The sequence below is a fragment of the Theropithecus gelada genome, chromosome 4 (genome assembly GCF_003255815.1).
Source record: "Theropithecus gelada isolate Dixy chromosome 4, Tgel_1.0, whole genome shotgun sequence".
NCBI classification, from domain to species: domain Eukaryota; kingdom Metazoa; phylum Chordata; class Mammalia; order Primates; family Cercopithecidae; genus Theropithecus; species Theropithecus gelada.
Window position 1 is genome coordinate 69216886 of NC_037671.1, and position 12957 is coordinate 69229842.

The following is a 12957-nucleotide window of genomic DNA, read 5'->3' on the forward strand; positions in this document are numbered from 1 at the left end:
AGAGGGAATAAGGTGGTGCAGTTTTCTCTCTAGCAAATGGGAAATAATGAATATAATCTCGTCTTCTACTTGGTCTCAGATATTATTTGAAATTACAATTTGTTGATTTGTCAAAGTGAATAAAACTTTGACCAAAAACATGTGCATTTCCAACTGGCCAATGAACTATACCATTTCAACAGTATGGACTTAGTATCTAATCTTACAAAATCTCAAATGTCTATTCTACTCTAAGTGGAAAACATACAGAGGGATACCCCATCTCTTTGAGACTTCTAATGATTATGTTTTTCATCTGTTTGGAAAATGAGAGAGAGGAGTTGCCTGCTTGTTTATTACTCTTAGAAAAGCAACATTTTCTTCCACATTTTTCACAGACGTTGTTGCACAGCTCAAGGTAGCAACCTGGAAGATGCTAATAGAACACATGCTAACCTTTGATGGAGTGATTTCTTGCTTGAAATGCAGGTCTTCGTATAATATTTTAGGGTAATAATTGATAAATTAGACATGAAAAATATCATCAGCCAGATATTATAGGAACAGAAAATATTCTTGGTAGCAACTGATCTGGGACTTGCAAAATGAAATATCAGAGCAGGGTAAGAACATAGCTCCAATGATCTCCAAATATCTCTGCAATAAATTTTAATTTGTGTGTTAGTTTGGCACTGTATGTTAAATTGACTGTCCTACTCTTTAATATGCATTTGTCTTCTTTAATGACCATCTTGTCTTCTAAAATTATCTTATTGCCCTTTATGCATCTATAGTAACTTTTACTTTTACTACAGAATTTCAACTTTTTCAGAGAAAGGCTGCTGAGAATGATTTTTTATTTATGGACTGAGGTTTATTTTAAAGTTTAATGTGGTCATCAAAGGTTAATGAATCCCAAGCTTATAAATTAGGCTATCTAAAAACTCACTCAACATCTCTGGACTGATTCAGTGTTGAGACTAAAAGTAGCAAAAAAAAAAAAAAAGGAATACATATATACATATATTTTATGCATGTACATATAGAAAGAATTTTATGGAAAATGGGTATTTTGAGGTAAAGAAATTTATAGTATAACATTTATTATCTCCAGTCATTTAGAGGTGCCATTATCGATGGAAATGTTTTTTACCTTGCATTTATAAACCTGTATACAAGTTAATGTTAGGAAAATAAAAAGAACTAGTACTATATACCAATATGTAGAGCCTGCACATGCACACATGCACATGTACACACACATACATACACACACACACACACAAACACACACACACACACACAGACACACACACAGCACTGCCAATGAGACTGATAAAATTTTGGAGAAAAAATATGTCAACATTCTTTAACACAAATACACACAAGATTTGGCCCAAGGACATGAGGATACGACATGAGGAATTCTAGCATGTTCAAGTAGAATTTTTAAGCATTTCTTCATATCATATCACATGAATAGACCTGAACACCATTTGGTATTGAATGGACAAACCTGGAAGAACTTGGTCCTTGATCCCACTGATGCAAAGAACCTTGATCCAGCTCACAGCCCTATAGAATGCTCATAATCAATATGCAGTAATATTTCCATGGCCATGTCATATAATATTTATAAAGTATATGAAAATGCATATATCATAATAGTGAAAGGTAAAGGAATTGTATCATGACAAAGAATGGTATAGCAATACAGAAAGAATATTTTACTCAGTAAAGGAGACTAAATCCTGAAAGAGTGGAATCATTCAATCTAGAACTTGATGTATCACATGGTTGTCTGATATAACAAAAGGGTATTTTAAAATAGTTTTTTCTCATTATAGAAGTGATATCAGTTCACTATTGAAAATTAGGAAAATACAAAAAAGCACTAAAAGATAAAATTTCTCCCTATTCCCACTACCCAGGAGGGACTTCTGGTAATAGTAATGTCATGGTCAACAACTGTATTAGTCCATTTTCACACTGCTATAAAGAACTTTCCTGAGACTGGGTAATTTATAAAGGAAAGAGGTTTAATTGACCCACAGTTCTGCATGGCTGGGGAGGCCTCAGGAAACTTACAATCATGACAGAAGGTGAAGAGGAGACAAGCACCTTCACAAGGCGGCAGGAGAGAGAGCAAAGGAGGAATTTCCAAACACTTCTAAAACCATCGGATCTCCTGAGAACTTACTCACTATCATGAGAACAGCATGGGGAAAACCACCCCGACGATCCAATCACCTCCTTCCCTCTACATATGGGGATTACAGTTTGAGATGAGATTTGGGTAGAGACACAGAGCCAAATCAGATCAACAACACCTCATCTATAAATTCCAAAACCAAAGCCTCTGAAAACCCTGGAAATGTTTCCCAAGTTTGGCTTTGTTTCCCAAGCAAATTCATTTGGCAGCCGAATCTGGCCTAACTCACACAGAGCTCGTCTATCCCACTCTGTCAGAATATCGTGTTTTGCCACAGAAATATGTGTGTGTTTATTAGAGAGCACTGCTTCAGGCACCACTGCAGTGTTACATAATATTCAGTATGTATATCATGTTACCTGTGAAATGAAGTGATAATCCAGAATTCTAAAACACACATCTAACACTAAAGTTTCTGATAAAACTTTTATCTATTTGTCATGATAAAATAATAAAAGCCTGTATGTATCATTCCTATCTTTTAGGAAGTACATTTAAAATTGTTTAAAAATGTAGACCCTCTGCTATATAAGATTTGTGACTTGTATTTTTGCATGTTTTCTAACTTTTTTAAAACATGATTTTAATAATTGCAAAATATTTCGTGTTATAAATTGTATGTAATTTATTTAACAATATTCAAAACTAATTACATAAGTTAGCTAATCTTGCCAGGTCTTCCTTGATATATAAATATATCAGCATCCTAAATCCTATCCGGTATAATTGGTGCTATTCTACAAATCTGAGGAGGGGAGGGAGGGGAAATCTATCCATTATTATGCTTAAGCCGTGAAAGGGTTCCAAATTTAAATTCACCAATGAGCCAAATTTCTCCTTGTAATAAACTGATGAGCTAAAATAAATATTATATCATAAAACATATTCCATTTTTCCCAAGCTGAATGGAGCTGTAGTGTAATCATGTGTTTCTTCAATGGCATTCTGCCAATCTGAAATTTGTATTTCCATGTTTTACCAGTACGAGATTCTTAGATACTACTGCTGACAGAATGGCTCTATAAAATAAGAAATGCTCTATGAATCACCAGATTAAGTTATGTTTGCTTCAGATTCCATGTCATGGCATTTTATCTCACCCTTCTTACTGTTTAAAACTGAGTATTTGCACATATTCTTACTTAAAACCGGAGGCTAAGCTATGAGTAGGCAAAAGCATACAGAGTGATATAATGGATGCTGGAGTCCCAGAAGTGAGGAGTACAGGCAAGGAGTGAAGGATGAAAAACTACCTGTTGGGTACAGTGTACACTACTTGGGTGATGGGTGCACTAAAATCACAGACTTCACCATTATACAATTTATCCACGTAACTGAAAATCACTTGCACCCCTAAGGAAAAAGTTATATTTTTGAAATTAGAAAATTAGAATTAAAAAAGGATATTTGCATATAACATACATTATGTTTCTCAATGAGCTAAATAAGTGTTTAATGTTCAATGGTCAAAATATTTGATTAACTAAAATGCCTTATTCCCAATGATATAACAGATTTTATGGTAGGAACTATCTTTTCCAGGGTCTTCAAGGAATTCCAGGCATTCCAGGTGCTCCAGGCCCAACGGGACCCCCTGTAAGTATTTGTTAAAATGATTGCACTCACAGTTTACATCTGCTGGGATGATGCAAAGTGAATTAATTTTCTTCATTGCATTTTGTTCTCTGTGCCTCTATGTAGATTGTCCAGCTATTGCCTGGAAAAGTAGCCTCATCCAAGCTCTCAGATTTTCATTTAGTAATTACTTAAGACTGCTCAGTGTCCTGGGGGCTTGCATCAGAATTCCACCAGACCAGAAAGCAGTCTGCGATTAAGCTAGTCTGTTTGAAATAGAAATTGCATATAAAAGAGCATTCTATTTTTTATTTATAATTTTTTGGCACTAACCTTTAGAAGAGATAGTCAAATGGCAGCACAAACTGAGAATTTATTTTCTAAAGGAAAAAAAAGTGGGCTAAGGATTATTGGATTTCATTTATTGTTATTCCTGTGTATAAATTAAAATACCTCTATTTTAGTCAAGGCTTTCACTGACCCTCAAACACACCATCAAAGCCTTCGTGTCTTTCACTGTCTTGTTTTCCTAGAACACAATCTCTTTTCCTTTATACTTGCCAAACCCAATCTCTCATTCAAACAGAGTTTAATTCTAGAGTCGCCAGATAAAATACAGTGCATGCAGTTAAATTTGAATTTCAGATAAACAAATAATTGTTTAGCATATGTTCATCCCAAATATTGTGTTTTTATTTGCTAAATCTGGCAACCCAGCACATGCTTCAGCTTCTCCACCTCATCCTTTCTTAGAGTTCCTATGCCGACAGAGTCTTTACCACACCAGTACGAATGTAATTATATATTTTTAATGTTCTGAAATAAGGATTTTCCATAATTAAAGTTGTGTCATTTATGCTTTCACCACAGTTATATAGAACAAACCTGGCTTTAAATTGTTCACTAAAATTAAAAACGATGACAAAGAGTTGTGAAAGAAACCATGAAAATTATAGCTAACTCTGTTCCCAAAGGATTAAAATTAAATTTTATTTTTCAGTGGTAAAATGCAGATCATATAACTCAATGTGCACACTATTAATTCTGCCGCCTTGCAGTATTTAAAATGTTGATCCCTACCAAAACTATAGCTCATTTAGGAAGGCATAATGTTATATAAATTGCCATTTAAACAGCAAGACTTTAAGTGTATCAAAAGGTTCCAATTAAGGTCATTAAATGTGGTTGACCAAGGTGAAAAAGCAACCAAATACAAATTTTACCCTTCCAAGGGCTTATCAGCAGGATACAGCTGCTGTATCAGCCAGAAGAAATATAAGCTTCTAGGGCTTATTTAATTAGGATCAAATGACCTTCAAAATGTGTAAGTTTTAGTCACCAACTTCCAATACCCTTCAGCCATTTAATTGTTGTTTCTGTAACAAACTTAGTTTTGTGTTTTACAGGGCTTACTGGGAAGAACTGGACATCCTGGTCCCACAGGAGCAAAAGGTGAAAAGGTACAAAGGAAAAGCCTCACTTACCATCCAAACTGGGGCTTGGAGTGGGAGCATGATGAGACTCTTCACAGAGAGAGCCATAAAATCAAGCAAAGCCTGAAAGTAGAAATGATGGCAGAGAGTAGCTATTCTTGTAGTGGACTTGGAAGAACATCGGTCCAAAGGTTATTCTCAACATGGGAGATATTTTCCTAGGATAAAGGATAAATAGAACATTGGAACCATAAAACAAAAGTTCAGGCTGGATTCAGGATCCTGGGCAACCATCTATGTGGAAGGATTGGGTGGGGGAGCCTCCTGAAAGCATGCAAGTAATGTGATGTGTACCAGGGAGTTCCAGCCACAGGGGCAGTCAGTTTTCTATGACAAAATACCATAGACAGAGCGGCTTATAAACAACAAACATTTATGCATATTTCTCTCAGTTCCGGAGTGTGGGAAGTCCAAGATCAAGGTGCTGGCAGAATCGGTATCTGACAGAGTCTGCCTTCTTGTTCATAGATGTCTCCTACTAGCTGTGTCCTCACATAGTAGAAGGGTGACCAAGCTCCCTTGGACCTCCTTTATAAGGGCACTAATCCTATTCATGAAGGCTCCACCCTCATGACCTAATCACTTCCCAAAGGCCTCACCTCCAAAAGCTCCAGACAGTGGGCTGGCTCTCAGGACCAAGATTCTAGTAATCAAAGAGCTTGCAGAGACGGTCTAGAAGTTCTGTCTCTAGACGGTCATGGGGGAAATGTACTGAAGAGCCAGGATAGCTTGTTTTCTGGGGAGATCAGTTATTGGACAGATGGCTTGCCATAGTCAGAAAGGAGGACCAGCAATAGATGAGTCTCAGACAGGACACCACAGAGTTTCACATGTTTACTCCATTTAGGATCTAAACAGGCCCTATTGCCCTAGTCCAGGCAGATCCAGCAAGTAAGTGGAATAAGCCTAGCTATTTAGATTGGGGAAATAAGAATCAAGAGTCCACATGAGCCACTCAAGCAGCTTCCACCCACTCGTCAGGACACGAGTTCCCTGACCAACGTGGAGCATAATGACATCAAGAAGCAAAGGAATCTCAACACATTTTGAAGGAAACAATGCCTTTATTCTAGATAGTCTCCGCACATTTTTTTCTGATTTTATCCCAAGGAGCTTGCCCAACTCCACCAGCCTTTTTTCTCTGTTCTCTATGGAAATTATTCAGTCATAGACTTGCCTTTGAAGTTAATGGGAATCCCACACTGAGATGAGCTTTGGGGCACAAATGAGAGTGAAGATATGATTTTTAATGGTGCCAGAGGCGGAAAAAAAGGCTTTTCAATAGGCACATATTTTTCCTTGTTTGTTGACTCATTAGAACTATGACATAATTCTTTGAAGGACACTGCCAGTTGTCAGCAGAATATGACATGTCTTAGAGAGATAGCCACCATCAAAGCAGTTTGAGCAAAGAAACTATATGCTTGTTCTTTGTTATATATTCTCAGGCAGAAGCAGTGCAAGAAGAACTTTACAGTTTATTTTTATTGATAAACATACAAACAAAAGATTTTATGATACTTTCGTTACCAAAAATTGGGAGGGTATTGGAATGAAGTCCTTGATTACATTTGTGGGAATGGACTAAAATCCCTCAAAATTCTTGGACATTGTGAGTAGAAATTTTACTCTATCTGAATTCTTTTTTAATTAACCATGTCTTGCCATTTCCTCTGCTACAGAGGGACTTAAAAGATTTTATGAGGCTACTATTTTAAAAGAAAAGCAGAGTTATAGGAAGAACTGCTGAGAGACACCAGAGGGACTTCAATAGCTCTGCTTATTATGGACCGATAAACATCTATGGTTTGTAAAAATAAAAGTGAAATACATTTTTCAACTTTCAACTTGAATTCATTCTCACAAATTCTATTTTCAGTCTGCTTCTCCTATAAGACTAAGACTGTTTATATCGTAGTGACCATTTGCTTTAAACAGTGCCATACCACAGTTGCTTCTGTTCAGGGAGATGTGTCTGACTAGGGCGTAAAGTCAGATATTAATGTAGGAAATGGAGACGAAGTTTCCCTTCTGCAGACACAACACAGGTTGTGATTTTTTCACTTTCATCAAATTATGTTCATGTCCCCTCTGGTTTCCAAAAGATGAAGGTGGTAGAAATGAGGCTCAAAGTTAGGGCTGACTCAGAGCCACAATCCCAGAGCCCACTGCCTGCTTGTAGGAAAGTTCCACATTGGGAGAGTTCCCCCAGCTGCACTGGAAGTCCAGAACATAAGCTCCTGGGTTCTCTGGCTCCATCTAAAAACAAGCTTCATTTCTAGAGCTCACACTGTGAGAATCTGAATGGGTACGGGAAAAGGCCTTTACCTGTCCTGCGGTCTAGAAATGTATTTCCTTGGTAAAGGAGAGAGCCCAGCTGTATGAGACTACAAAGCTGAAACCTCATGGCAAGTCATATTGATTTCAGAAGACGGCTCTGTGATTAATTTCAGAAGATAGTTTGTAAACCTGGGGTAGAAACGTCTACGCCGCTGATATTAGTCTATATATCCCTTGCAGGGCAGCGACGGACCCCCCGGGAAACCCGGACCACCTGGACCACCTGTGAGTTGTTCTAGGCTTAAAACTTAAAATTCATATGTTTACTTAAGACTTTTATAACTCAGAGGTAAGACTACATTTAGATGTTTTCAAAGATAAAAGTGTTCTGAATTTTGTGTATAAATACAAATGATAGCCAATGTAGCTTTAAAGAGACCTGGTTTGTTCCCCCTTTGGTTCAGCCTCAATGTGCAATGCTCAGATTTGCATACTGCGTGTCCCCCATCTTGGATTTAGGAACCTGGGTTTGTGCTCCGACTCTCCAATTCCTGCTTCGGGGCCCCTGGGAAAGTCTTTTCATCTCAATGTGCTTCATTCACAGAAAAGAGAAGGGCCAGAAAAATAGATCCTTTCCGCTGATGCGAGTTGGTAGAAAATCTGATATTATGCTATATGTGTTCATTCCCATTCATGATGTCTGAGATGCAAGGAGACTCTATTTATGTAGCTCCTAGTGAACAAAAAGTACAAGAGGCATCAATGTTTTTATTATTGTGATTGAGACAGATGCACGCTCCGTCAGGGAAACGGTGGAGCGGAGAGGAGCCTCTCTCCGTGGCAAGTCTGCCCTCATGTGGGGCCACGCACGAATCGCAGCCGAGCCGAGCTGAGATTCACGCCAAACACCCTTTCCTACCCCACGTCACTGGAATACTTTCATAAACCAAGCTCACCATAGAAAGGGCAGAATTGACCGTGACTTTCTGAAGACAATGAGGATTATTATAAGTCTGTATGCAGTTGCATGCTTTGTACACGTAAATGAAGAGATTAGCACTCTATTTCCTGAACTTGTTTCCTAAATCTGTTCAGCTGTGTTACTGACCTTTTCACTTGACAAGAAAGCAGGACAGAAGGTATTTAGGGTTCAAATCCTAAAATTCACTCCTTCCCCAGTGGGCAGAACAGCAAATATAACATGAGTTCATGAAAGGGACCTATAATTTTATAATGCGCCTAAGATATCTTTGTCTTCCCTCTGAATTCTCCAAAACCATCCATCCTTCAAAACACTGATTAAATGTTTTCTTCCCTGGGAAACCTCCTTTGGAAATCTCAGATAACAATATCCTTTGTCTGTTCAGGACGTAGCACACTAAAATATAGTAGACATTCAGTCACTGTCAGATGAATGAGTTAAATAATGAAGTAATAAATGGATGGAGCGTTTTTCTTCCATCACTAGTGTTTGGAAGATGCATGCAAATTGTCTTCACAGAACACCACTGGCCACTATCATACAGAAACAATGAAACAGTGACTTCTTCAACTCTTCAACTAATATGTGAAAACTGCAGAAAGGAAAAGACAGATTTGACTATGATTCTATACAAATGTTTAAAAGGAAAGACAAAAGATCCTAACTAAAATTTTCATATGCAAATTTTTCCTAAATGCTAAAATGTATGATTTTTTTAAACTATAGAATAAGTTCTCCTTTAAGTGTTGGTTACTCTAGGACATGTCAATTTTTTTCAAGATGTTCTTATTCTCTTTTGTCCTAAAGAATTTATTTTTGTAGAAATATCCACACAGCATTGTGGATAACGTCATCTCCTCATTTACCTTAATTTTCTATTTGGTATGAAGAGACTGTGGAAAAAAATTACTTTTCAGTAGCCAAATTGTTCCCTATTCACATCTTCATCAGCACTACGGCATTATAGCCTGCAGGTCAGCAGGCTGTAAACAGTTAGTCTAAATTGGCAATTCAGAAACTGAATTTTAATAAGCAAATATTTTCCTCCGAATGCATTAGTGTCTCATCTGTCAAACCTGAACATTAATCAAACCCCAACCGAAAGTGTCTATCTGCTTCAGGTGTAGCTCACACTCCCTTTTCATTTCTTTCCCTGCATTTGCTTTGGAAAAGCTAAAAATTAAAACGTTGTATTATTTTACTTAGAGTATTAAACTCCCTTTGTAAAACAGAATAGAAAAAAAGTAAAAAATAGAATAGGAATAGTATCATTTGGTAAAATGATAAAATGTAGAGATGCAAAGTACTAACTTTCAAGAATAATTCTGTATCTCACCTCTTTTCTCAGGGTATTCCATTTAATGAAGGAAATGGCATGAGCAGTTTATATAAAATTAAGGTATTTATATTATGTTTGTAATTATTTAAAATCCAGTTATAGACTGCTATAAATTCTTCTCATCTTTCTCCATTTCTTTTCTTTTCATTTTCTTTTGAAGGGAGGTGTGAATGTTCCCAGTTACCCAGGGCCACCCGGTCCTCCTGTAAGTATAGTTGTTTATCGTCAAACACACTTTAGCTGAACGACCACAGTGAAAAACAAACAATAAAAACCTCTTAAGTTCACTGAAAACTTCATGTTACAAATATAGCCCAATTTTACAGCAGAAGAAAATAAGTAAAACCAATTATAATAAAATTGAGAAAATGTAAATAGCATTTTTCATGGTGCTGTCACTTTTTTCATTGCAAATCTAAGAACTAAATCAATGTCCAAGCAATCACTTTTATGAAATTTCCATCAAGTTATATTTTTCATCTTATTCTTCAAATTCAAACTGTAATTAAAGGAAAACTTGCTAATGTTTGTATATGTATTAAAGCAGATTGGCCAATGGTGTTTCTTATTCTGTAACTTTGCTTTGGTCATTATTTGAAAAATGACTTTCCATGTTTCTCTTACAGGGCCCAAAAGGCGATCCTGGCCCAGTGGTATGAATGTTCCCATGTTTTGTGTCATTTAGAATATTGGTCTTTGTTAAATTTTGAAAGAAAAGCATCAGGCAAAATGGCCTGCCTTCTTAGGTGTTCATCAATTAACATGGTGGTGGTGACAAGCAGGCCACAAAAGGAATGCCAGCAATGTGTTCTCTATTTCTGAGATGCATTAGTTGTGATGTTGTCCCTGCCCTTGAGGTTTGTCTCTTTCCATCAGTATGTTTTTAAAATCATCCTGTGATGGAGGAAGACACATATAAAGCTCTGATAAATGGGACACTTTCTTCTAATAGCCCTCTTCTGATGATTGATTCAATTTTAAGTAGATTGTGGAAGAGAAATACTTACTGGAAAGAAATCCCTTAATATATCTGCCATCTCCCCAACAAAAAAGGAAGGAACTGTTTATTTGCTTTAAATGTCTTAGGCAATTATTCTGCAGGAGATGTGTTTTGTCATAAACCTGCTTATTAGGAGGAATGTATCAGGAGGTTACGCTCAGCATGGAAGGAGATCATGTCCTCCCCTGCCTAAAGGACGATAATTGTTCTCAGCATCTTTCTCAACCACGGAGCCTCACTGTAAAAGTTCTGCCAAATTCAATTAGATGCCCTTTATTGCTGGGCATTTTTTCCTGTCATGTCCTTTTCAAGCATATCCTTCATGTTTCATTTGTGTATCTTTTAACCTTTGGGTATATACTTGAAACTCAAATGTACCTAACACTGAAATAAATGTTCAAACCACTTTCCATTGCCATGTGAAAAAAATTTAAAGCCTTTTCATTATAGTACAGTTTGTTAAAACCCAATGAATAAATTTTAAATCAGCAAAGGGACAAGTCATAACAAGTAATGTTTTTCTGTCTAAAAACATATTTTAAAGAGATGCATTAAAGAGCTGTTTGATTTTATTATTGGGAAATATATATTAAAAGCCAAATTGTTGTCCCCTGAAAGCATTATTTCAACTAGTTAGGATCATATTCTGTAATTCAGAGTGTCCTTTGTTTTACTATTCATGCACTCTGTCTACCCTGTCTTTACCTGAAACCAACTATATGCTTCATTCTAATTTTAATTTTCTTACATCTTGTTGATAAAAAAATGTCCTCCTGGTCTTTCCCTCTCATACTCATATGCACAAAACAGCTTCTCTGAGTCATTTAAGAGTACTTAGGCTTCTCACTGACTTTTTGGGAACATTATTTGAAGTTCTTGCATTAATAACTGCAGATTAAGATAAGAACTTTTTAAGTATTATAATAAAGGATAAATTAAAATTTACTGGCATTGACAAGGGGCTGGCAACAAAAATGTAGACCTATTTGAGTAGAATTTGAAGATTAGTCTTCAAATTTCTTAGCTGCAACAAAGGATAAAGAAAACTGATGGAAGTGTGTTCCTTGCTTTTAGAGATGTGAATTAAGAGAGTGAAGCACAAAAACAGAAAACTGCAATCATGAAATTAAATACACGTTTAGTGTACACATTCAGGCTTATCCTAGATAAAATTTTGAAGTTACTCTTGGGTTCTCTGTCAGCACCATCCTGCAACTCTCACCTTCTCCCACCATCTGTCCTGTAGGGAAAAATAATAGTTCATGCCAGAGAAATAATCCAGGAATGATAGAACTGTAGATCACAGAGCAAAAACTTGAGAAGTCTTTTTAAGGTGGGAAATTTGCTCTTCCAACATTCTTCAAATCCCGTGACAATAGATCTGTCTCACTATTTCTAATCTTCTCCATAAACCTTTCTAGAGGAATATTACCCTTAATTGAATTTGTTATCTTCTGAGATGCTCCATTTCGTTCCTTTAGTATTCAGTTTATAAGTGATCTTTAATTAAATATTTAATTATTAGCTACTTTCAAGCAATTATTGATTGATTGAGCACCTTCTCTGTCTTAAGGACTGTTGAGAATGTAAACAAAGAGAATCAAAGAGTGTGTTTCCTTTGTCAGCAACCTAGGGACTCTTCTACAGAACTTTATGCAGAACAGAATCTGAACTTTTTTTTTTTAACCAATTATGAAGTTATATATTAGGGGGCATTTTAAAGGATTTCTGAAACGTAGAAAGCATATCAATTCATATGCTCACTCATTAAGTATTCTGTAATAAGGGCAATGTTGTAAATAATAATGAAGTTATATCCTTGGTAATATTTTTGAAGCAGATTAGAATTATGTATGTGAAAATACACTTACATAGAATACAATTTGAAAGCTTCTGTTTCTTCGTGATTATGTCTAAAGCATCCAGTGTCCTAAGAAAATATTTGCAGTGAACATTAGTTTATTAACAAGCAGGCATCAAACAACTCCCCACTTTATCTCTTTTTTAACTTAAAGCCCTAGTGCAAGCTTGTCCAACCCATGGCCCGTGGGCCACATGCAGCTCAGGAAAGCTTTGAATATGGCCCAACACAAATTT

General features: G+C 36.4%; 1 protein-coding gene across 1 annotated transcript in view; it reads left to right on the forward strand.

Annotated features, from left to right (window-relative positions):
- Window positions 1-12957, forward strand: part of COL19A1 (collagen type XIX alpha 1 chain) — a 330775-nt gene that overhangs the window by 277819 nt on the left and 39999 nt on the right. The window contains exons 35-40 of the mRNA XM_025382187.1: window positions 3734-3787; window positions 5173-5226; window positions 7780-7824; window positions 9870-9920; window positions 10021-10065; window positions 10487-10513. Of these exons, the coding sequence (XP_025237972.1) occupies window positions 3734-3787; window positions 5173-5226; window positions 7780-7824; window positions 9870-9920; window positions 10021-10065; window positions 10487-10513 (276 nt within the window). The remainder of the gene's footprint in view (window positions 1-3733; window positions 3788-5172; window positions 5227-7779; window positions 7825-9869; window positions 9921-10020; window positions 10066-10486; window positions 10514-12957) is intronic.